This window comes from Aulonocara stuartgranti, assembly GCF_965226115.1.
Source record: "Aulonocara stuartgranti genome assembly, chromosome: 5".
Taxonomy (NCBI): domain Eukaryota; kingdom Metazoa; phylum Chordata; class Actinopteri; order Cichliformes; family Cichlidae; genus Aulonocara; species Aulonocara stuartgranti.
Genome location: NC_138943.1, coordinates 3,772,684 through 3,799,171, shown reverse-complemented (window position 1 = coordinate 3,799,171; position 26,488 = coordinate 3,772,684). Strand labels below are relative to the sequence as shown.

Below are 26,488 nucleotides of genomic sequence, written 5' to 3'. Positions count from 1 at the left end.
AAGTCCACTTGGTCTAATAGCTTTCACTGAGAAACAAGCTCTCACCACTCAGTTATTTTGGAACTCCTGTCTTCATATCTAAATGAATACGTCCCCAACTATAATTTCAATGGTCACTGGGATGAAAAAAAAAGCATGAGTTAAAAGGTTAGACCAAAGATTATAAGAAGGAAAAACATGACTGAACCACAGTTCACACACCAAAGATAATCTCTTTCGTAACATAGCTACAGTCAGACACGGCTGCACAATCATGTGGTGTGGATGTTTTTCTGTGGGATTTTTGATTTCTATCAGAAAGATCCTAACTAATCCTAAATCAAATCTAAGGACTCTGCTCTCCAAGGTTCCAAGTGTTTCTCAAGCACCTGCTCATTTATCTCTAGAGCCGCATGAGGTCAGAATTCTGAACTGAAGCCAAAAGATTAGAAAGCCCCGGATAAAGTGGCTGCAGCTTTCTGCTGGGTACCAAGAATCCACAGATTATTGTAGAACTTACACTGGAGTCACCTGAAGAGTTCTCTCTGCTTTGTGGAAACCCAAAGTCTCATTGTAGATTCCTTAACTGGTTTATTGGCTGAACTTTGAATATCAGCTGTCAGTATTTATTTTAGCCCAACGTGAGTTTTGGGCCTCCACCTGCCCCCTGCATGTGCAGACTTTTGTTTTTCAAATTTAGTAATCTGGCACCAAATCAGTGTGAAAACACCAGCATGGAGAAATAGAATAGACGAGTCTAAACCAGCACCCGGAGTTTATTAATCAACATTTATGACAATCACGGATCAAACGTAACGTCGGCCCTTGTAAACCCTGAACTTTAATCAAACTCGTACATACACGCAGTATCAAAACAACACAGAGATCCTTTTTCACAAAACAAAATCTGAGCAAATGTTTCAGTGCAGCAAATAAATACACCAAAAATGAATCATTGGCATTAAAACAGTTGCTATTTGCCCAAAACAAACAGACTGTTGTCATGTTACTGGGCAGTGAGTGGGTGCAGTTTACAGACACAAACACAGGATGTGTTTTTCATTTTTAATGTAACTGCATGTTTCCCAACATCTACTGAAAGCAAACATGGTTGTTCACAGGTGCCGATAAAATTATTTCATGTTACAACGAGAAATCATCAATGAACAGAAAACAAAACAAAACTTTGATTTCATGTCCCAATTCCACCATACACGGTTTCTGAGCTGAGTCTGAGTTTGTAGTGAAGTCACACCAGCAAAGTGACTGAATCAGTGTTCAAAGTGTCGCTGTGGTTGAATCTGGCTGCAGTTTGACAAAAACCTTTGAACAAAAAGAACAACTTCATTCAGAAACCGAGTGCAGTTTCTCAGACACTCGTACCTGCTAATTAGTGCTTAGTACAGGCAGATATTAGTATTTCATTCACCAACGCTGAAGCACACTTGCTCCACAAGGCACCAACAGCACAAACACAGTCGAAAGGTCCGGTTCAGACTCAGTTAGCCGAGGTGACGCCTGTAACTCTACCCGCCTGAGAGTGAAAGCAGCAACAGCATCAAACTTTAAGCCAAATAAAAATTAAACAGACGAGTCATTAAAAATACAAACACCTTATGAAGGAGGAAACTAGTTAGCCAAAACCATGGATGCACTTGTCTGTAAGCATTTTTATTTGTGCTGTAAAGCTGGACATTTTAACATGGGAGCCTATGGGGACTGACTCATTACCGCCAGACTCTAGTGGACATTAGAGGAACTGTTACAGAACGAGTGTGTAGAGTGGATTTGAGACACTGTCTTATAAACATGCATGTAGTCGTCCTTTCATCTGCGAAGATGTTCAGATTGACTCCACTCATACGTCAATATGGTAAATATAAAGGACATAAAGATGGAAAATAAAACAGCTGGTTTTAATTTACTTTTTAAATATAACTAATTAACCATTTGACACTTTTTTGCCTGTTGGTACCTTAATATTCACCAAACAGACATCAGAGTTCATATTTTAATGTTAATTACAAATTTGATCTAAATAAATAACCTTGATGACATGCAGAAATACGAGTAAAGCAGGCATTCATTTGGTGAATTATATGAAAGTGGAAAACACGAGCTCACTGCAGCTTTAACTTGGTCCAAAACAAGAAGAAGAAGAAGAAGAAGAAGAAAGGCCCTTTACATTTCAGACTCCGCTCCTCTGTGATATTTAAATCTACAACCAAAACCATCATAAATATTTGGATCCATTATTATGTGTGTTCTTCCTGGGACCAGTCTCCAACCCTCCACCGAAGCTTAATGATGATTATCTGTTTCTGCTCTCCAAACATGCCAAACTCGAGCGACTCAGTTGTCAACACATTCACTGCAGTCTTCGTTTCCTGCTCGGTAGTTGTTATTATCTGATGTTTGACAAACGCAGCTTCTCGCCAGAAAAACTTTCCAGTTTCTGATCAAAATCTCAAGTAGTGTTCTGCAACACAATGAGGTTGAACTGGTTTTTACTTTAGATGACTTTAGGTAAACGAGAACTGAAGAGCAGACTGTAAAAGGCAAACACTGTTAAACTGGTGAGAAACTAAAGGTTTCTAAGCTCTTAAAAACAGCTTTTTCTTTCTCCTCTGACCACGACAGATGCCACTTTTAACAAAAAGGCAATTAGGGAAACGTGCACGTGGGCGAGAATGATCAAATAAAAGAGGTTTTTCCTTCAGCGCGACAGCTGGTGCTTTAAAATAAAACCTGGAGCTGCAAGAACAACAAAGCATCAAAAAATAAACTTTCCCAGAGTGGCTTACAGGAAGTAACCACAGGTGGAGGTTACAGGTGGAGGTGAGGCTTCAGAGTAAGCCACGTGTCGACATCCCACACGTCTGTCATGTTGTATGTTGCAGTGCTATTGTTTGCATGTGACGCTGTACCGTGCGCACGTTCTGCGTGTGCCGTTTTGATCTGTTTGAGGACCACAGGAGGTCTGAAAGTCTTTTACCCTCCTTCAGTTTTTGTTTGTTCCCTCTGAGGATAAAAAGAAGACGAGTTTATTCCTCCCTTGAGTGCAAACACGGGTGCGTTTTATTTGAGAATCAGCGTCGCCTCAGAGCCGTCCTTCCTCTTCAGGTACAGCCCGTTGGTGAGGTGGTGCTCTCTCCTCAAGAAGGCGTAGAAATAATCTGACACCAGCAGGATCTGAAGGGGACATATATTTATATCAGGACACCGAGACTGCACTATCGGGGGGGATTCTTCTTACAGACTGCCTCTTGTAAATAAGATTTTCTTTACTGCCACTTTGAAAGAAGACGTGATATTGAAACAAAAAAAAAAAATCCCAAATCTAAAAATGGATGAAACTTCATTTAACAGCGTTATTGCATTTATCTTTAACTAAATAAATAAACAGCATTAACTCTGCCCCCCTGGCTCACATGCACACCATCCTACCTGCGCCACGTTGAAGAGCAGAGTTATGGCGTAGTAGAAGTTGGAGTTGGCGCTGCCGGCGTAGATCCAGAGGTGCCAGAGAACCGGGAACAGAGCCGAACAGGCCAGCAAGACACAGGACACCAGGAAGATGTTCCTCAGGACTGAACAGGAACAAAGACATATAATTACTGATAAATCAAATCAAAAACATGAATTAATGAAGCTTTAAGATGCTACAAGAGAAAAATCAGGACTTTCATTTGAGGACAGTTTGGAGCTGATGAAAAATCTCTGACCAATCAGTGTTAAAGATCTTTTTAATTTCATCCTGTATTATTATTTCATATTTATTCTACAGTGTTTCAGAGACTTTGTTTCTATGTTTTTTTACTCTCACTGATCGGCAGTGCTTCTGACCCCAGACAACATAAATTTAAGGTAAATATTCAAAACATTTTTTTTATGTGATGATACTTTAACCAGGATCTGTAAGAGCACAGACTCTGAGTGGAAATGTTGTCAGGTCCCCCCCCCCCACTCACATCTGTGCAGGTGACTCCAGACAGGAAGGAAGGCCAGATAGAGTGCAACGTCTCCCACAGTGGGGTACGACTTAAAGATGGAGATCACAGCTAACTGCATGAAGATCAGGAAGACGGGATGCTCCCTGCAGCACACACACGAACACAGATCATGTTGTGGTTTTACTCAGGTTTAGGTTATTAAACAGGAAAAAAAAAAAAACTGTGTCAACTTGGAAGGACCTTTAACGTGAGAATGAGGTGCTGGACTTACTTTAGTTTGATGGACAGAGGGATGGTGTAGAAGAAAACATTAATCTGGAAGACGCAGAGGAAGAAGAGGCGGAAATGTTCAAACATCTCGGCAAAGAAATACCAGAAGAGGCCGATGTTCGGAGTGAGGTCAGGAACCGAGAGACTGGAGGGAGAGAAAACAGTCCCATTAGAGATGCAGACACACTTACAGAGTTTATTCTGTCTTCAAACATCACACGCACTCATTGGAACTGAACAGTGAAAATAAATAAGCTTCACAGCGCCCTCTGGTGGAGTAATTATGCAATAAAAAAGTTGGACGTTTTGCGCAAATATGGACAGTTTCTTCCTCCTGCTGATGCAACACCATGAGATATTTTCTCTTATGCATGGCAGCTCAGAGGTGCTGACAGAGGTGTGTGTCTGATGCAACGCTGATGTGTAAGCAGTGCAGTTCATTACATCGCATTGCTAACAGTGATTATCCTGTGCTGCCTCCTGCAGTCTATCCAGGCAGCTGGAGAGGGTTTATCTAGTAAATTAAGCTAGATATACTTTAGAAGAGTGGTTCCTAAAGTGTGGGCTGGGTACCCCTTGTGGGCCACTAAGGTCCTGCAGCTGGACCACAGTAACAGAAATTCAGTTTGTATGTACAAGTATGCATGTCATCTACATATTTATAAAAAGATATTTATATAAAAGGGGAATCAAGTGGTTAGTTTGTGATATTACTCGTTACTCTGACCTAAATGTATTGCTGAAGTGTGTGACAGGTGGGTCACACACTGTCCTTAACACTTTGCACATGACTGTGTAGCATTAACAATTTAAAGCCAACAGCCTGTGTGCTTTATGTTTTTGGAGAAAATTTTTACGTAAACATGACTTTCTCTAACAATTTGTTTAGAGTGAAGATTTAAGATGAGCTCTGTGGGCCGCGGCACTCTTGTGTTTCTGCATGGCTGCTCTAGAGTATATCTGGGGTTTTCCACGGTTGCCATTTCTAATTTACTGTAGAAAAGATAATAACCTCATTCATCTAAATTTTTTCTGACAAAAGCCAAAAATCCTCAAATCAACAAACCAATGAACTGATCAAATCTTAAAACCTCACATGAGAATTTACTTCAACACAACAGAGACATCGGTGCTTTTATTTTATGCCAATTCATGGCTTCCAGCTCCTCTCCTGCTCTCTTGGGTGGTTCTAACTGCTGCTTTAGGTCAAGGTGCTCGACTTTGAGGAGCAGCTTGGATTTTGTCGACTCTCGGATGGCTTTAAGAGCTGGTGAGGTTTGGATTTTAGCACAGTCTACGACTGGCTGTCTGAGACATGAATAATCCCAAGTGAGGCCAAATTCACTCATTTTTATCTTTCTTGTCTTCAGCACTTTTGCCACAAACTCGGAAACGCGTGCCTGAGAGAAACTACATGAAGACAAAGCTCCTCAGCCCCGCCGTTTCTTTTCTTTACTCACATGAAGCCGTAGACGGAGGGCAGGTAGTCCCAGGAGCCGAGCAGGAAAAAGGAGAGACAGATGAGGACAAACAAGCTGCCGAGGTACATGAAGAGATACTGCACGATGAACCACCAGAAGCTGACCCGACGGAAATTCACTGGGATGTACTGACGCTGGAAGAGCAGAGACAGGGAGGTGGATAAATCCCAGCAATGATGCTCGAAGGAACGGAAACAAACAAGCAAAGGAAAAGACAAAAGAAAAGTGAGAGCAGAGAGAAAATAAAACATTTAAAACAATGAAATATCTGCTTCCATTCATAGATGACAAACCTGCATAAAATACAGCATGGCAGGAGCGCACAGGGTGATGGGATAGATGGACTGATAAGTGGCCAAGCAGAGGAATATGGCACTCAGTAAGACATTTCCTGAAAAAACAAAGAGAAGGCAAATTTTTTAGAACCTGATAAAACCACAGCAAACTTCTAAAAAACGACATTTAAATAAAAGCAAAGTGATTCACGTTCCTCTGATGTAATTAAAAAAAAAGCTTCAGCAGAGCCAACGAATGGGATCAGCAGGAAACAGTCACTTCCTGCTCGGACACAAACACGAGACGAAGATCTGAAGTGTACCTTTTATTGTGGAGAGGAAGAAGAGGGCGAGCACGGCGTTGTTCAGGCCACAAGTCGACTTGGCGACACAGGATAAGATGGTGAACGGGTTCAGCAGGTAACTGTGCGAAAAGAAGCAAAGAACAATTATTAGTAACTAAATAAGTAAATAAACTGAAAACAAACAGGAGAATTTTCAGGAGATACAGTGCGTTGTCCGTTTTCCCTGGATTTTCTCAAATTTAACCTCAGAGCGGAGAAGGTGAAGCGTTCTCCTCCACAAGGTGATACTGAAATTTTATCAATCGTCTGGATGAAGCTTTTCCTCACAGCTATTTACAACATTCACAACTTGAGAGGCTAAAACGTGATTCTTATCAACTGGAAATGATCATTATTTTATAATCTAGTCATTGTTACGTCCCTCTGCAGCCCCTAATCTCCTCAGTGTGTTCAGCTGGTGCTAACTGACCACACTTAGTCCGGTGTGGATGAAAGCATACCTGCAGCAGGCTTTTAGGGAGGCTCACTAGTCTTTGCCTGGGTGGTAGCAGCCACTTTAGCCAAGATAAACCTCTTTCTCACTGACATTCTGGTGTTCGTCTCCTTATTTATGTTTTGGCTTTTGAGTTGGGACATAAGTGGGGGCTCATCCGGGATCGTTTGGACATTTTTGTGGAGACTGAATTTTTGTGTTTTGTGGGTGAGTGATGGTGTTCACTGTAATTGAGCAAGTTTATATGAATTCATTTTAGACCCCGAATTCAATTCAGTTTTATTTATACAGCATCGAATCACAACAACAGTCGCCTCAAGAATAAATAATAAACTTCGCAGCTGGAAGAGCCCGAGTGGTGACACCTTTGTTATTCTGGGTAAGAAGATGAAATTTAAGAAGCTGAATCTGGCAGGAGAGAATTTCTATAGGTGCGACTTGTGTGCAGTATGAGTGATGGTACTTACAACATGGCTACTTTCAGAGGGACGTAGTACATTTCTTTGGGGCTTCTGATGAGCTCCAGAGAGTCCATGGGGTATCGGTCGGCCTCCAAAGCAAACTTCTGCTTTCTGAACTGAAATGGCATCAAAGACAAATATATGAAAAAGAAACAGATGCAGACACACAGAGCCCCAAACACAAAGGTCTCACACAGAACACGTGAGCTGAAGTTACTCCTGTTCATTATTAGAGACGGGGTTTGGGAGTTTAGGCCAACCCTACTTCTCTACACATAAGTATTTAAACTGTGTATTTTGATGTGTTCTCACCACTTGTTTGTTGTACTCCTTCACTGCCATGTAAAGAGCCACAGCGGTGATCACGTCGGCCAGCTGAGGAGACAGAAACGGTAAAATGAAGTATGCCTGATTTAACATTTGCTGCATTTCCACTTCAAGGTCATCTCACTCTGATGTCTGCTATTTTCAAGAAGCTCTGAGGGAAATCTGTTCTGACCCTTGTGCCTGGTCCTCTGTGATAAGAGCTGGGTGTCCTCCACTGTGCCCTCCACCCCAAAATCTCTATTTTATGGAAAGTAGCGAGGAGGTTAATGTGGTGAACACGGCTCATGATAAGTGAAGATCGTATTAGTGTGGCCATGAAGCTCTTGTTTTCTTGGTGAGAGTGGAGACACTCTACTTCAGGGCTGAATCTGGTCTCTCAGATGTTACTGGGAATCACATTAAACCTTTGCATTAACGATGAATCCTGGTTTATGAATTCATGTATAATGCTGTGGGCATCGAACATCGAGCACGCTCCTGGTGTCTCTGCTGATGCCTTTGGACTTTAAAACTGTGGATTGACACTGAAACCTGCCGTTCAGGTTCTGGGTTGTGCTCAGAGAACCAGCTCTCATCAACATCAGCCTCAAAAAGGTTTGAGGTTTGTGTGTGGCTTTACAATCAATTTGATCACACTTCAGAGTTTAATCTCCTTCTTCTTTAGGGGTTGTCACAATCATCTGCCTCCATGTCACTCGATCACTAACATCCTCCCTCACTACATCTCTGAATCTTCTCTGTGTCCTTCCTCTTTTCCTCCCACCTGGCAGCTCTTGGCCAAGACCCATATTCCCTATCCATCCTCTGCACAAGTCCGCTCCACCTCAGCCATCCCTCTCCAGTAATGAGACTGCCCCCAAAGAAAAAAATGCTTCAAAATGATGTTTTGTATTCAGACTCACCATAAATGTGATCTCTGCGTAGTCCACCAAAAAGTGAAACATGTAGATGATGAGAGGAGTCTGAAAGGATCAGAGCAGAAGGAGAATTCAACATGAACATCTAAACATCAACATGCCTCATTTGTGGATTTCAGACACATTAAATAATTTTCTGCTGACTCAGATCTCAGTTGTAGAAATACACCACCTATGAGGTGCAAGCATGTCATGGAAAAATCAAGAACCAGGAACAAATGAAACATCCCAGCACGTCTATATAATTAAATAAGACATTTATTGTCCGTTTTCCACCAACACGGCACCTGGAAATGCATGGAACTGGTTTTAGACTGAGCACCAGCACTTTGTTGGTGTGAATGTGACATTCGAGAGGTGGTTTACAGATGCTACTCATCCTTTGAGTCTACAAACAGGCAGCTGATTGATTCTTGTGATCTTGATATAATACATTTTGTGTTTGTTGATTATCTGTGAACAAAGTTTGATGTGCTCACCCTACCCTGCTCTGGATGTTTTAGAGTATCTATTTAATCTCTTAGAAACCTTTGGTCCAGCCATGGCCCGACTCTAAGGAGGCCCCTCCTCACTCAGAAGATCTGACTCTGACACTCTCACTTTGTTCTGATGATGAAGTTCTTGCTATTACACAGCTGCTTAGTAAGCAAAGTTTTCACCTGGGTGTTATCTGAATGCTGCTTCAGTGGAAATCTGACCTTTTGTTGAAAGAAGTTTCTAGAAATGTTGCCTGTGTCTCTAATCCCCTCCACTGTGATGGTTCACCAAGAAATAAGGAGAATCTAGAATGTTTCATCTTTGTTTTCCAGACCATCTCCTTCATATTTTCCGATTATTTTCAGGTTAATGTACAAATATACATTCAGTGTTCACTCAGACTTTGTAAAAGGTGTTTGTGTTAGAGAGAGATTCACCTCGTGGAAAACATCTCCAGAATATGGTGAAACCCCCAAATCAAGCAGAGCCAAACCTTCAACAACTGCAAAGAAACAGCAAACAGAGAAACAGTTTTATTAAGACTGCTATATTACAATAAAAATCACAACCACAATTATTTTGGTCACTGTGGAAAATGTTTATTTTTGCATTTATGGAACTTCAACTTGGTGAATTTGGTCTGAAATTTCGAGAGTGAAGTGACATTGTAAACTAATTTTTCTCTATTCCACTATTGTTAGAAGCCAAAATCATAAATTCTGTTAAAATCTCCAACTTTTAATATTTTTTATTAGCACTGGGCTGTTGTCTTTGAATGCCTCCTCTTGACAGTAACAGTTCCAGAGCTTCCAGTTACAACTGAGTAATGAAAAATGCACAAAGTGTTTCTGTGCGAGTCTCACAGCACGTTGGTCATGTTTTGTGTTTTACAGAAAAACCTCAGATTGACTGCAAACCTGCACCTCAGGCTCCTGTCAGGTACCGTGTCATAATATGCTAAATGGAAACTTAAACACAGTCCACTAATATTTCACAAATTCATCTAAAACAAAATCTTTGTCTGTGGTAACTAATGGAAAGCTGATACAAATTTGTCAAATAATAAAGTCAAATCAGTGAGTGCCTCCCACTGTGAACCAGTAGATTTTTTTTGTACATTAATTATTCTCAGATATTTACTGGCCATCGAAGCACATGGGGCAGGGGTATGTGCATTTTCTCCATCACTTTTGAGCCCTCATAAATCAATGATTACAGAAGAGGTAGTCAGTTGCTAAGGGGCAATTAAACAAATATTCATGGGGGTGTACATATTTCAGTCTGTTTGTATACTTTTGTCCAAATTAGGGTGTCTGCACGGTGGTGCAATTGTTAGCACCATCACCTCACAGCAAGCAGGTCCTGAAGGCAGGGGGACATGTGCCTGTTAGGCTAAGTAGTGATTTTAAATTGGCTGTAGCTGTGGAAATTAATTTTTAAACACTTGCTGATGTAACATTATACACACACTATACACGTCAGCCAGATGTTTTACAGGTGTAACGTCTACTTTACTATGCGCAAATAACCCCGTGGAAACGAATGTGGCTCATAGGAGGGGGGTCATTTACAGGGGGTCCACAAATACTAGAGACTGTGCAGATCTTTGTTCAGCCGCTGGCAGAGACTCTGGTCGTCATTATTATTGGTGGTCGATGGATGTTTGACAGAGAAACAACCACTGAGCTCCATTCATTGGAAATAGCAAAGAAACACTTGTTTAAATCTTCCCCTACAGAAAGTAAAACGTGTCCGTTGTTAGCTTAATGTCAGTAAAACATCACCGAACTTTCTGAATTTGAGTCTCAGCTGCTGATTTTTGCAGCTGAACCGGTTTGACCGAGTTACCGGATAACAGCGCGGATGAGAGAGAGGTGAGGGGACCCGGACGTGAACGGAACGCAGCGGCTCTAAACCGCTGAACCCGCGCTTACCTCTCTTCCAGGCGGTTATCGGCGACACCACCTCCACCCTCTCTGCAATCAGCTCCGCCAAACTGGACCGGAACAAAGCGGCACGGATCGTAACGGCCACAATCAACAGCAGAGTCAAGGGAGCCGCCATCTTGACAAGGAAGCGCTGTCCGCCCTGCGAGGTGCACGACGGGAAATCAAGTCTCCAAACGTGAAGGAAGGTGGGAGGGAACCAAAAGTCCAGATAGATAGATAGATAATTTTTGGTGCATGTGATATCTTTTTACACGCTTGCTTGATGTCAACTGATGATTCATTTTACATTTGAAACACACTCTCACAAACAGAGTAAGCACACAAAGCGGAACATTTATTGTCCTATAGTTGTTTTCATCCGGAGGCTATTTGAATGGGATCAAAACAAAAAGCCGTACACAGTGAACCACTGCGCTTCCGCTAACCCTGCGTTTGTTTTATCAAAACAAAATTGACTCGGTTTAAAAATATAAATTTACTTTTTTCCTGATCAAGTTGGGATCATTAAAATAGGTTCACACAAATAATACAATAACAAGCATAAAATGCCGTCTGAAAATTAATCAACTGACATTTTAGATTTTTTTAAATTATCGCTTGTGTTTTTGATGCGTACATATCTTTATTCTTTAGATCAGGGGTCTTAAAGCTGTAGGCCACTGCTGGCATTGTCATCTTATTGGAGAGCACTTTAGTGTTCTAGGAGTACAAAAACAAACAAACAAGAAAACACACAAATATCTTAGAAAATGTAGTGTTTAGTTTGTTTTTGAATTTCAAATATTGTATAACAAGATAAAATTGTAAAGGTGAACGCATTTCTTCCCTCACTATTAACTAACTGAAGCCTTTCATTGAACTGCCAAATAAACAAATTGGTACTCTCTTTCTGGCCAGACACGTGGCAGCATTTCTGTTATATTTATTTAACAACATAAAAATGCAGAAATAAGTGATTTTTGACTGCTAGTGAAAACTGTTTTCTTTACAAATAACTCTCACTGAACTAACACAGCCAATCCCTCAACATGTTTGTACTCTCTGCTCATATTGCTTTCATATAAAATCATTTTTTGCTTTTTAAGGAACTTATTTTAACATTGCACTTATTGCACCCTAACAATAAATAAATAAATAAATAAATAAATAAATAAATAACTAACTTCAAGGGTCAAATTGTACTATATTTCTTCATGTCAATATACACGCCCCAAGTAGGGGTGACGTGGGCTGCAAGTGGCCCCCGGCCTGCGAGTTTGAGGCCCCTGTTTTAAATTAACAGTTATACAGAGATATGAGCTCTTTTAAGATGCAATGAATTGAAGTAGGGCCGATTTCAACATTATTATATTTAACCCAAACAAAATAAAACCCAGGTATGAGAAAAATATTTTAGTTTGGTGCATTGGTGCACATGTTTTGTAAGGATGAAAAACGCAACACTTCATGCCTACATGACATGAAGAGTTGAGTTTGTATTTTAATACTTCGTCTAAATTTCCCCCTTACAAATACACTCACATTATAGTAAAAGTAACCAAGAAACTAAGAAAAACTGAACTGAAATAAGAAAACCTAATCTGAGAGTGAATCAAAATGAAACTTAGTTGAAGCTAAAAATACTAAATGAAATAGAAATAAAGCTTAATGAAAAAAGGTCATTACGTCACATAATATCACTGGATATTTGCAGATATGTACCGTTCGGTCAGCTCTCTGGTGCTTTTAAACTGAAAAGCCGGGAAGCGGAAATGGTTCCTGTTGCTTGGCACCGAACTGCAGCTTGACTCAGCGAAGCTGCTACACAGACTTTCGTTTTCATTTCTTTTGCCTGAAACTGTACCGATGTTGGCAGATTGAAGGAAAACATGGCTGGCTTGGAGGTGTTGTACACCTGTGTCGCAGGTAACATCACCTGCCCGCAGGACGCCGTTGTGTGTTTTGTTCACTGGGAGTTGATAAAGAACGGATACAGGTGCATCGGCTCAGGAGACGAGGTGAGTTCGCTTAGTTTAGCTAAATCTTGTGTTAAATTATCCCACATTATGGCAAAGATAATATTTTCTTTTTACATCATTCTTACGCCAAATTGTGGAATGCAAATTAAATATTAGCAAAAAGATTCTGTGTATGTGGTTTTCGATGTTTTTCAGACCGTAATTCCAATAATTCTTAAAATGTCGGTTTTTCCAAGGGAGTTCTGTATGTAATTCTCAATGTACATTAGCTATAGCTTCATAAACAAGCATCACCTCCCGTGTGAAGCTGACGTTAACGCGAAGAATTTAAAAGTGTGAGAAATGCGTTTTAGGTTTCTTTAATCCAACTGTCATGGCTGATATTCAGTTTGACGGCATCTGTTTTAAGAGGGACAGTTTACCAAAACTGTCATGTCATCTTTAGCTGGCTAACCCACTGGGGGCAGTCATCCTGAAACACCACGGGAGTTTATGACACAGATTCGTGTTAGTGTGCAGCCTTGCTATCCTCCACCCTCTCCCATTGTTCATTTTACAGAAATCAACAGGTAATCAGTATTATTTTTAAAATGAAGCATTTATAATGAGATTTAACGTGAAAAGGGAAACGTTTGGCATCTCCGTGTGATTGTTTTACATGAAAACACTCTGGAATGACACCTACCATTTAGTAAAGTGACCCAGTTCCAAATGAGACATTTCTCTTTATTGTGAACATGATGACATGTTGAAAAGTTTTTTTTTCTTTAGATATAAATAATGAGAAATTTTTATGCACCTAAAAATGAATTCACTCTACCGGATTTTTATGTGTATCATTATCATTATTATATTTATTTTTTCCACGTTCGTTTTTTATTTTATTATGTGGAATTTTTACGTTATTGACCAATGTTGTTTTGTCACATTTTAATTATAGGGTTAGTCTTGTTTATGTTAGCTAGTTTTAGTCTGTTTTACTGCAGCAACACAAGAATCTGCAATATGTTTACAATTTTTTACAACAATCTTACAACCTTAGTGATGAGATTAGTATATGTTATATCTAATAATAACACATATTTCTTGCTGTAGTTCTTATGTATTGTTTTGTTATTTGCAGTGAACTGGCCAAATTCTGATAACAAATATTGTGAAAAGAAAAAGCAGGTTTCTGATTGAATTGACCCCCTTTGTTTTTATCTGTCTTCACGGCCTCTGTGACCTTCCTGCTCCAGGCCCGCAGCAGTGATAAGAAGTCCGAGCTGCTGCCTGCTGACTGGAGTAACAACAAAGAGCTGTACAGTCTGCGATACAAAGCCAACAACAGTGACACCCAAATGCTCCTCAAGGCAATCACTGTTGATTCCACCTTGATCTTCAATCTGATGGTAAGCACATAAACATTTGATTTGAATCTTAATTAGTTTTCTAGACAATGGCAATTTAAAATAGTGCTTTAAAAATTATGGTAGTGTGTGGGTTTTTTCCCTCTATTAATGACAGCAGAAACCTGAAACTTTGCATAATTACGAGGACGTTATACTGCCACTGTTCTATCAAAGTTTAAAACGAATGTCCTCATATGTGGATCTCGTTTTTCTCAGAAACAAAAATTATGTAAAAAAAAAAAAAGAAATCTGGTAAGTCTTAGTTTTTAAATTCATCAGGTTCCAATCAGCCCAAATAGCAAAGAGAAATTTAAAATGCCATGAAAGAGTTCAGGTCTTAGGAGGTTAAGAAGAAGATTTTTTCCTCTGGATTATTTTTCATTGGAGCACTGATATAGACCGACCAGTTTATCCTGCATTTCAGTCCTGATGTAAGGATCCATAAAAAGCCTTAAAAGGGAATCAAGTCTGATTTTCTAAGTTTGAATCTTGATGTTCAGAGCAGACATCACTGCAGCCAGGGGTGAGGTCGCAAACACTTTACTTTTAAATTTGTGTTTTTTTCGGTCATTCGAGTTTGTATCGATTAAAATGTTTCGATTAGTTTAGTGTTTAGTTCAGTGAGTTTTAGTTTTTGTCATTCATATACGGGTCGTATTACTGCACTGTAAGACTGGAGAAATGTAGATCTATGCAAAGATCTGACACACAGTTGCGTAAAATAAGAAAATATGATTTAGGTTCAGTTTATTATTTGCTAGTTTGTTGAGATATTATTCTCCATGTTAATCTATCTTTTTAATGGATCGTGTGTGTGTGCGCGTGTGTGTGTGCGCGTGTGTGTGTGTGCGCGTGTGTGTGTGTGTGTGTGTGTGTGTGTGTGTGTGTAGAACTCCAGCACACAGCAGGTGTCGGACTTAACGGTGAACATCAACGACCACGTGAACACTGACCAGCTTCACACATTTGACAGGTTATTTTTTTGAGCTGCTCTACTTTATTAAGCTTTTATTCTGTTGTCTTATGTTGTTCTGATTATTATAATTGTTGTGTTAGACTTTTGGATCCTGTAAGGGACAAACTTTCCAACTTTAGGAAGAAATGTATAAATAGTAATAAAGTATGCCTCGTACTCAGCCTGCCTTTTAAGGTCATCTCAGATTGATACCCACTTGTTGTTGAAATCTTTTATTTGTTGGAAAAAGCCTATTATAAAAAGGTTGTCTGATAGGGAGGGTGGCCTTGAAGGGCAGTTTGTTTGATAACTAAAGATTATTTTGAATTGTGAGTCATGCTTAGCAACTCTGGTATAGTCAGAAAATAAACATATAGAGCTGAAAAATAAATGAAGTCATCTCTCTTCTCTGCAGTGTGTTCAAAGATGCAGACAGTTTGTCAGAGAAGGTGAAGACTCAGCTGCTGCCCCCCCTGGACAGACCGACCGGACAGAGAGCAGAGAGGAAGAGTCAGCGGGATGAGGAAGAGGAGGCGCAGAGAAGAAGAGGAGAGGACAGTGACCCCCTCCGTATTCCCAGCAGGAATCCTCGCCAGGGGACACACCCTCACTGGTTGGTGATGATACAAACTGTGCATGCAAAACTTTACAACAAAACTCATGAACTGATCGTTAAATATGTACATTTTACTGTCATGTGTGACACACAGTTATGGTTGGCACATATTTGTAATGTTCCTGGTTTCTCTCTCTTTTGCATTTGTGGAAAAAAGAGGATACTGCCTGAAACTATGAGTCAAATAGAGATAATAACGAATGCCTTGCTTACTAATTTTTCTATATCCACCTACTTTTGCTCATTAATGAGGTTCTCCCACCAGCATAGGATCAAGTAATTAATCTAATGTACATTCATGAAGTTTTAACCTTATATTTGTGGTATTTCTAGTTTTACTCAGGCTGAATATAGTTTAGTCTATTCATTGGCAGTCTGGCCTGTTCAGGTTTTCCGGTTTTGTGTGCATTAATGTGCATTACTCACTCACTTAATAAATTCGAACAGTCTAAAAGTCCAGTTTAACCTTGAACGATTTTAGATTTGTTTGCACTTTGCAGACTTGGAAAGAACTACATGACGGAAAATCAATGAACAACCAACAAGTTGTAATCCTTAACATTTTCATGGCATCAGAGCCTCGTGTTATTAATATTTATGACTGACATTTTGGCATTTGATACACACACACACACACACCCCTGGATGTGCTGAGATTGTGGCTTGTAATACGTCTAGACGGAGCATCTGTTGGCAAATGAGGACAGAGCTCAGGCTGTGTGTGTGTGTGTGTGTGTGTGTGTGTGTGTGTGTGTGTGTGTGTGTGTGTGTGTGTGTGTGTGTGTGTGTGTGTGTGTGTGTGTGTGTGTTTTACTCATGTTCAGGGACCTAAATCTGTTTATACATTCCCTTCTGGGGACACAAAGCAAGTTCCCATAAATTAATTATTACAAGGAAAGACTTAGTTTAACGTTCTGGTAAGTGTCCAGAGAATGAATGTGAGTGTAATAAGTGTGTGTGTCTTTGTAACATCCTCTATATCAGCGGTCCCCAACCTTTTTTGCGCCGCGGACCGGTTTATGTCCGACAGTATTTTCACAGACCAGCCTTTAAGGTGTTGCGGATAAATACAACAAAATGAAACCACTACCGGTACCAAAAAAGGAAGATTTATTCATAACACACAGGAAAAGACCCAGGGAAACAGAGTTAACGATAAAATCAATTTTAAAAAAAGATAAAAACCCTGTGGGCTAAGCAGAAGGTTTGAGTAAGGTTAGGGTGAGGCGAGTCAGAGAGCAGTAAGTACAGACACAGTGTTGTAAAGAAAAGAGGTCTGAAGGCTCTTAGTGAAACACTAGTCATCACTCTCCTTCTCATATTTGTTCACAGTCCGCAAGCAAGCGGCCATTAGCCAAAACAGGGATGATATACTGCACCTGTCCTGCACTATTACACTGCACTATTTTATGTAGCTTGCCAAATTACATTAAATAACATGATCCATGGTCGTAGCTATAGACAGTACCAAAGATGGATGGAGCCACACTCTGGTGTGTTAAGTCTCTTTTGAAACAGACGTGATAAGACCGGAGTGCATCTGACTTACAAGCTGAGGATATTGTCGTCTCACAGGTTAACAACTTGTCATTACCTAGTGAACGTACCCTGGATAATCATCATTTCTGAAAATTAGAATTTCCACAATTTACCAAATACATTCATGTTTTAATCAGTTTGACCTGATTGAGCCGATAAAGGCATCAGAAAGCATTTGCTGAGGTCAGGGCTGTGACCACGCCTAACTTTTTTGTCTTTGATATTAACTAAGGAGTTTTTTTTCCTTACTGAAAATGGACCTTTGGGCGGCTGACTGTAAGTAAGCACGATTGCTCAGCATATAGTTAAGGCAGGGAGTCTGGGCTACCTTTTGTAACAGATGTCTTGGCATTTTCCTGATGATTCTACACATTTGAAAAACTAAAAACTACTTACGATATGAATTAAGCTCCATTTAAAAATGTTTAAACATATTTTTCTTTGGTGGAAAAGAATGTTTTGGCAACAGCTTTCTTTCTGTCTAGAACAGTATGTATTTTAGTCATTCATAGTGACACAAAGCAAAGCCAACACAGGGTGGTTGGATGGTGCTAACAGATGAGCTAAATTTAGCTCATCTGCAAAAATCTGCTTAGTGTGTCACAGTAGATGTTATAGTGTAGTCATAGAAAAATGGCAGGTAGATGTAGCAAATAAGTTAGCTTGGATAAATTAGCTGTCCTTTTTTTACATTTTATTTTGTGAAATAAGATGGAGTGCAATTTATCCATGTTAGCAGGAAATCATTAGTCAGAATAAAGTAAGAATAAACCAAACAGTCCCTTAGATTAATTTCACTCTAGTCCATCTCTGCAGACGTGGTTCACTACCTGGCTAAGCTTAACTAGTTAACTTTAAGAAACACCAGTGCATTGGCACATACTGGTGTTTTAATGGGTGATGTTTGATAGAACAAAAGCTGAAGAGAGCAGGGTTGTTGTTTTTTTGTTTTTTTTAATTCGTTCATTGTTTATTTATAGTAAACGTGAAAATCTTTAACATCCACTAAAAGTGACTTTAAATTTAACTTATGGCAGCATTTTCTGATAAAAATGCGCATTTTGTTTGGTGATGTTAAATGTGGTTATCCTGGAAATGAAGTCAGTGTAACGTCATCTGAAGTGATGGAAACATGAGCACATGTGTGAGCGAGAGCTGCGAGACAGAATCACTCTGACTTTCACTCCTCATCTCATCTCCCTCCTCCTCTTCCTCCCCCGTCCTCTTAGCCATGACCCGCTCAGATGAGATGCGAGATGATGTCAGCACTTTATCGACCTCCTGCTGTCACCTCCTTGTCCCGAGAGAGGTGCAGACAGAGGGGGAGGGAGATGAGGATGAGAAACGGTGACAGATGGGAGAAAGTAAAAGTTAAGAGGAGAACAGACCAAGATAATGGAGAGAAAGTAAGAAAGCACTCCTGAATCCTTAAGAGACGATTCGGGAGTAACAATTCAGAGAAACAAGCAGAGTGATGGCAAAAGCAAAGACAAGACAAGGGAGGGGGCAGAACCTGAAGACCTGAAGGTTGGATGAATCAGATGTGGGACTCTCCACCAGTCTTACTAGAAGCTGAATCAAGCATGCCTGTGTGTTTCCATTTTTAAAGTTACTCTTAGAGCAACTGTCTTTTATAAATGACATTAGTCATTGATGATTCTAAGCTGCAGGATCCAGTTAAAGTGAAATAATGATTGTAGGCTCAATAAATAAATGAGAATTATAAAATAAATAGATAACATGTTTTTGTTAAGATGGAAACTGTTACCCCCCAAACATCTAGGAAATGTTAGAGAATCAGAATTAGTTTTCAAAAGTTAAACTCGCAGATTCTTAAAACGTGTTGCTTTTTGCTGACCACTTAAAGTCCTTTAGACTACAATCAGAAAAGTCCAGCTGGGATTTGAACCAGGAACCTTTCTGTTGTGAGGTGACAGTGCTAACAACTCCTTTACTGTGTCTCCTCAGTCCTTCAGTCTCCCAAAAGCTGACTTCCCAAAAGTTTTCACATTTGGGAAGCCTTTTAAAAAGTAATTTTTTTTAAATTTTTGCATTCTTTTAAATATACCAGAATCAGAATACTTTAATAATCAATAAGGTAACTATGTATGTAAAATAATGAACCAGCTAGCGATTGTCAAATGGACATCAATATTCTGCATTCAAAATGCAATAAAACTAAATTTTCTACATCAACTATCGTCCCAAAGTTGAGCATTTTTAATGTCTAAAAAGAACCAGATTCAGTCGTCTCAAACAAGCCTGGAAAGGGAATGTTCAAATTATATGAGGTCCATGTATGTACAATTACGTACAGCTTTCAGACCACTCTAAATGACAACTGATCTATTTTTTCTACTCTTGGCTCTAAATGATGTCACTAAGAGAGGATTTCCCTAATATGGTCGTCTGGCACAGCTCTTTTTGGAAATCCACAAAAGTTGATTCTGTTCATCTGGATGTAACGTTTTCAGTGGCAGAAACCTTTTGTTTCCAACAATGGGCTGGCAGATCAGTTAATTGATCATTGATATGCAAATTCACATGACCATTGATCAACAACCACTGATCAAAGCCCGTGATCAATGGCCACTGATCAATGGCCATGAGTACCATTCACAGAGAGTTGGGGAATGGCTGCGATCACCGCACTGTATGATGGTGAGAGATGTACCCTTAGGCCCCCTCCTTGAGAATTTACATATTAATGATCAAGGAACTGACCTCCCAGCCCATTGTTCCTTCAGTTATGCTAGTTTAAGTCATTATGCAAATGTACACTTTATAAGATTGGGGAAACCTGCAGTCAGCTGAGACCGAAGAAGTCACCTGGATGAGTGACGAAAAGTTTCTCCCACTGAAAACGTTGCGTCCAGATGAACAGAATCAGCTTTTGGGGATTTTCTTCCCTGGATGATTGAGCATCCATCAAGTGTGTTTTTCACCAGAGATTTTTCTTTACGTTTCGCTCTGAGAATCTTCACCTTCTGGTTGTCCTGACAATTTGACTGCCTGAAGTAAGTCCTACTATTATCCCAGAGGACCAAAGGAGGAAATGCCGGGGTTTCAGTGCTGGAACTGTCCCACTGATTATCATGGGGAATGTGAGGCGCTTAGTCAGTGATATGGACGAGCTCGGTGAGCTGATTAAGACTCAGAGGGAACACTGTTAGTGGAGTTTGATGTGCTCCTTGCAGACGTTGTCATGGCAGCAACCAGAAATGTGGAAGGCTTGTGATTGAAAAGTAGTCTCCTCTCGAACACGCTGCTGCGAAGGAGCGTTTCAGTGGCGTGAATATTAAAGCGCATGCTGAATGCATTAACATGCCTGAGAGAGTTCGTCATATCATTGAATTCAGTTTGAATCACCGCACTTGGGATGTCTTCCTCAACTGACGAAGGTCCTCCAAATGACCGTGGCTGTGTGTGGTAAATGGCTATGGATAATTAATGGACCCAGACCATCCTCTGCACCACTTAGCGGACATGCAGCCGAACTCATTTTTCTCACTCTTTTATCTCCTCAGAAACATGGACACATACAGAAAGTCTTTACCACCTCATAACACATTCGTTTTACGTTTAAGCTGCTCATTGTATGATATAAGATTTTTACATTTTTATAATTTTACTTTTATTGTAAGGTGTTTTTATTGTTTTCGCTCTTGCAGTGGTGAATTTTGAGCATAAATAAAGTATTTATTTTTATTAGATGTTGGTGAAGAAGATCGTCGGTTGTGTTTCACGTATTTGACACGTTGCTAGCTGTTGTAGTTTGTTTTCCATTGTAAAATGATGTTAGACTGATCCTGTATTTAACTGGTTTTGATGTTTACGTGTGTGTGTGTGTGTGTGTGTGTGTGTGTGTGTGTGTGTGTGTGTGTTTGTTTCAGGCCCGACCCCATGGTTCCTCCGTTTGCAGCTGGGGGAGCAGATCTGGATCCCTTTGGGTGAGTCTGTCTCTTCCTGTCATGTTTAAATCCTTTAAATCTGTTTATGGAATTCAATCTCAGACATGCATTTAAGCATTCTCCTGGGTTTTCCCTAATCTGGGATTTGAGGATGAACAGTCGGCCCTCACAGCAGCGGACAGCTCTGGATTACTGGCGCGTGTCCAGCTGAAAGCGAAGCTTTAAGCTCAGATGTCAGAGAGTCGCAGAAAAGATGACAAACAAAAGCAGCTGCAGACTCAGAATCTAAGTTTAGTTTTAACATTAATTTTTTATCAGCTCGAGCTTTTCTATTGTGCTAACACAAGCTTTGTATTGAAGTACCTTCCACCAGGACACTTTTTAAATCACTGAAGGTTAATCTGATCTCCTTGTTTCCCCATATGTAGCTTTAAGTATCAGCTTGTCAAAATACCTCACTGTAATGTGGAAGTAAAGCAAATTAATCAAACCCAAGTTTTTGTTGAAAGCTGCCCTTTAATAACTGATTGATATTTTTACCCCAGGAGTATGCAGGCATTACTCTTCTACAATTAGTCCAGGTAGTGGCACCAGTATAAATTTCATAAAGAGAGCTATTGCTTGGCATACAGGGTTCAAAATCAAACATATTTTAGTCAGAAAAAGATATTAACATTTTAAAAGATCTCTACAAGTCGCACTATATATGATTCAGGGACTCTTCGCTTCTATGTAAACATGAAAACCTGGTTAAAACACACCTGTGGTCATAGTTGCTCAATGCTTGTCTTGCTTTGTTGCGCTTTCGTCACGTTTGTAATGTTGGTATGTTTGTGCTTTATGGTTTTTAGAGACTAAATTTAGCCCGTCCAGAAGGCGGCTGATGGCACATTGTTTTTTACAGTATAGATGTTATAAAAGATGGACATAGTTACTGTGACATCACCCACTCTTAAAACCTCGCCCTAATTATTTTTGCTGTCAGCACTTAGTGTTGTGTAACCAGATGAGACTAGCAAGGTTAATGAGAGTAACAGACAAATCTGAAGGTAATGGGCGAACACTGGACAGTCCTCTTATTTTTCTTTAAAAGTGGCCATAATTTACAAAATGATCTCCCCGTTTTATTCAGTATGACCTGAAACAGGCGACTCAGCCCATGAAATCTCCAGGAAAGTGTTTAATGAGGTCTCAGAGAGTGCCGTTTTCCTACAGACTTCTTTATAACCACCAGGAGTCGTCTCCTTCTGGCCATTAGAAATAAAGTTTGCTTAAGACACTTTAACATCAACTTCCCTTTTCAGACTCGAACGAAGCAAACATCTCCAAACTGAGTCGCAGCTATTATGTAACTAGTTTTCTTACAGTTTTTAATAATTGCTAAACTCAACCCCACCTTAAGATTTTTCTGGTTCACTTACAAGGTGAGCTTTTGGCCGAGCCCTGCAGAAGAGCCAATAAGGCCCATGAGAGGTTTTTAATGGCAGCCAAGTGATCCAGTATGACCCACAGCACATGTACACAATGTAAAAAGGGCAGAGGGCATCCATTTGTATATGTTTTTGGGTTGTGTTGCAAGATGTTATCCCCCCTAACCTGTGCTTCAAGTACACTGATAAAGTGGGCGTGTTTAAAAACCAACTCAAGGTGGACTTTATTTGTTGTGTTTAGTGTGTATTAGCGTTTTGTTCTTTGGTTTGATTTCTGTACTGGGGAGCTCTTTACGACGTCTGTTTTTGAAACAGTCTTGTTTGGATGTCGAGCGTGGTGTAAGCTGGATAATACTTTTGAAACCGCCGCTCCGCGGTGGGTGGTTTTTAGCTCCGTCGTCATCCATTACAATCATGAAAGTACAACTTGTTTAGGATTTTTTTTTATGTTATAATAACATTAATGTTACTTAACTAGTGATTTATTTTTAAACACTTTCAGATAAAACCTGTAGCCTGTTTATCTTTGACAAAGTCAACAAAACCAGCTGACACGTGTCCTTCTCTTGAATCTCTGAACTCCGCCTCCCCTCCTCAGTTCTCGTGGTGGTGGTGGGATGATAGTCGACCCCTTGAGGTCAGGTTATCCTCGCTCTGGCTTTGACCCGTCTAGTGGGATACCAGACATTCTGCCTCCTGGAGCCGTTCCCCCAGGAGCTCGCTTCGATCCGTTTGGACCCGTCGGACGTCACAGACCAGGGTGAGACACACACACACACACACACACACACACACACACGCACACACACGCCTCCATCTGTCTGCACTAATTCAGGCTGTAACAGCTCCTCAGCTGTGAGGCTCCACTGAACCTCTCAAAGGGTCAAAGACACTTTGAATTTCGACATAAAATAAATTCTCAAAAAAAAAGATCTTATCTTTCGACTTGATCAAAAATCCAAATCCAAGAGCAGCGTTAAATCAGTCAGTGGTCTTATTAAAGATTTTTTTTTTTTTTTACTTCTCAGCTGCAGCTTCACCAGATTTAATTCAGCAGAAATGAAACACAAAAAAGCTGCACCCATTTTAATCTCAGTAATACCAGATGGCCTCTCCATTTTAGCAATTTAAAGAGTTTTGAGGAGCCACCTTACATAATGGAGGCAGCTCTTGACTCTGTGTCAATCCAAATAAAGGCTTATAATGGTTACAACATCTTAGATTTGTATGATTTACTCCACTGAAAGATACATTCTTCACAGAACAAATAAGAAAATTGAAAGCAGCTTTGAAGCAAATTAAATACAACAGTTGTGTAATTTCTTATGTATTACAGAAACATTTGGTGCCATTTTCAAGATTCATTGTAAAATAAAACTTTGCATGATTATTAGATAATCATGCAAAGTTGCCTTAAAGTTGTTGTTTTTGATATAAACGTGAAGATAATGACAGAAAAAAAAGTATATTAGTCACCTTCCAGCCTCATTTATAGACACAGATTTTAGTGACTCTATAGCTAAATAGACTAATAAACCAGATTTAATAAACAAGTAAAGGTTGCCTGTTGTCCTGGAAAAAAAACCCGTCTTAGTTCTGTAGTAAGATTGTGTGTTTAAAGTTCCAGTCGCTCGGTGTCAGTCCAACAGCCGCGACCGTCCAGCTCAAGTTCCTGCTGGAGAGGCAGAGGAGTCCCCAGCAGCATTTTCAGCAAATGCAATGAAGCAAAGCAAAATCGCCTGCTTGGCATTTATCTAGCTCCAAACTGATATAGATGAAACTCACAAATGAGACAACCATAAGGAAAATAATTAGATGAAGGATGCCTCTTTTTGCAGCCTTAAGTGCTGTGAGTGTGCAGAAATGCATACACAGTTTTTCAATCTGCTTCTGTTATGAAGCTTTTCAGCCCAAAATAAAGGACAGAAAGCACTAAAGAGGGTTTAATTGTTAGAGCCTCTGCTTTGTGTTGTGAACAACTGAAATCACTGCAACAAGAACTTTTGTGCTTTCCAGGTTGACTGTGCATTATCTTGAATTATAAAGGAGACACACCGAAAACTTTTCCAAATAAAATAGCAAAAATCAGTCCAACAGCAGGCAGTGGACTCCACTAATCATTGGCAGGCGGTGTATTTGCTCCATTACCTAACCCTGCCCTGCAGGCCTCAGCCTGAACACCAGGAGTCAAAATAAAAATAAGACAAAATATGAAAAAATGACAGTATATAAAATATGACGATGGTGAATGGGCCAGCACCTTCTTATTCAGCTGAGCACTTGGTTACTCCTCATTCACCAAATCACACACACATTCATACAGCACTTTTATCTATGTCCAATCTGTGCACTCACACTCGGTCCTTGCCCAAGTAGACTTAAGACGTGTGCACAGCAGGAGTCGGGGATCGAACCACCCACCTTCCACTGGCTACAGTAACAACAGCTCTGTGTGTTTCTCTTGTTTTTGTTTTTTAGGCCGGATCCAGACCACATGCCCCCTCCTGGCTACGATGACATGTTCATGTAGTACCCTGGATTGTTTCCCGATTTTCTACTTCCTGTTTGCTATTTACATCAGCATCTTTTCCTCCAGCCGATAGCAGCCGCCTTCTCCTCTCTGAGGGTTTGGTTTCATCCGTGTTTGTGGCCTGAAGATTTTCATTTTTCTCTTTTTGAGGAGGGTTTGTTTTCTGATTGCTCATTTCATATGAATTAAATCTTTAGGATGCAAACTGACATAACAAAAACCCAGTTACTGCTGTCTCAAATATCCGTGACTTTGAAATGAAAAAGTTGCTCCAATGTAAAAGAGCCCCTAAAAGAACAATGCCATACAGATGAAGGTCGCGCATAATAAACTCATATTTTGTCTTTTATACTGACATCTGAACATTGCTGAGCAGTATTATTTTGTGAAGTAATGAGGTGACATTTGGCTGCAGGGCGAGATCTGCGAGTCTGGAGATTACTGCATAAATGAAAAATCTCACCTTTGATCAACAGAACCACCGAGATGCTTAAATCTAAAAACATGTACGAGTGAAAACCCCTCTCTCTGCCCTTTGCTTCCTAAATAATAGATCCCATCAAACTCCATCTACCAGTTTATTAATAAAAGAGTGCTTCTTCTTTTTCATTTTTGATGTGAAAATATTAAAGAACACTGAAACATGGTTCTTTATTTGTGTTTAGATTGTTGTCAATTGAACAAGTCTATTTAATGATCTCAGTAATATATACTGAATAAAAACCCTTTGACGAGATGCTCTGGTTTTTGTTACTGAACTTTTTTTTTTTTCTATAAACTGCACATCAGAGATGGACATACCCACTGTTGCATCCTCTACAGTAGCTACTGTGTTGGTACCTGACAGTAATCAGGAATTTGGGTTTTCGTCATTTTTTTTTTTTAACTTACCAATTAGTGCGAGCTAGCTTGGCCAGCTAAAACTGTACAGGTGCGTTCACAGAGAAACACAATCTGACTCATAGTGTAAAATTACTCACCAAAACTGGATCACAGGTACCTTGGACAGGCTGTAGTACAACTAACACAAATCATATTATTGGTAATAAAATGTTCTCAGAGGGCCAACAGCACAATCGGGATCTTAAGGTCGAGATCCATGTCTGTCGACTCGACCAAAGCAGCCATAGCCTAAATTTAAATGGTAAATGGCCTGTATTTATATAGCGCTTTACACATCCAGTCATTCACCCATTCACACACTGGTGATGGCAGCTACATTGTAGCCACAGCCACCCTGGGGCGCACTGACAGAGGCGAGGCTGCCGGAC

At 40.0% G+C, this 26,488-nt stretch overlaps 2 protein-coding genes across 2 annotated transcripts; one reads left to right on the top strand and one right to left on the bottom strand.

The window, feature by feature from the left end:
- Positions 1-737: 737 nt before the first annotated feature.
- On the bottom strand, positions 738-11,082 carry pigu (phosphatidylinositol glycan anchor biosynthesis, class U). Its single transcript, XM_082533213.1, has 12 exons — positions 10,873-11,082; positions 9,376-9,440; positions 8,447-8,506; positions 7,530-7,592; positions 7,224-7,333; positions 6,282-6,382; positions 5,977-6,074; positions 5,663-5,817; positions 4,204-4,347; positions 3,951-4,075; positions 3,427-3,569; positions 738-3,171 (listed from the first exon to the last, which is right to left on the bottom strand). Exons 1-12 carry the CDS (start codon positions 11,000-11,002, stop codon positions 3,058-3,060), a joined length of 1,308 nt encoding a protein of 435 aa, XP_082389339.1. The 5' UTR covers positions 11,003-11,082; the 3' UTR covers positions 738-3,057.
- Positions 11,083-12,637: 1,555 nt separating this feature from the next.
- On the top strand, positions 12,638-25,953 carry psmf1 (proteasome inhibitor subunit 1). Its single transcript, XM_082532261.1, has 7 exons — positions 12,638-12,884; positions 14,084-14,236; positions 15,127-15,209; positions 15,607-15,804; positions 21,240-21,296; positions 23,286-23,447; positions 25,166-25,953. Exons 1-7 carry the CDS (start codon positions 12,756-12,758, stop codon positions 25,215-25,217), a joined length of 834 nt encoding a protein of 277 aa, XP_082388387.1. The 5' UTR covers positions 12,638-12,755; the 3' UTR covers positions 25,218-25,953.
- The last annotated feature ends 535 nt before the right edge of the window (positions 25,954-26,488 follow it).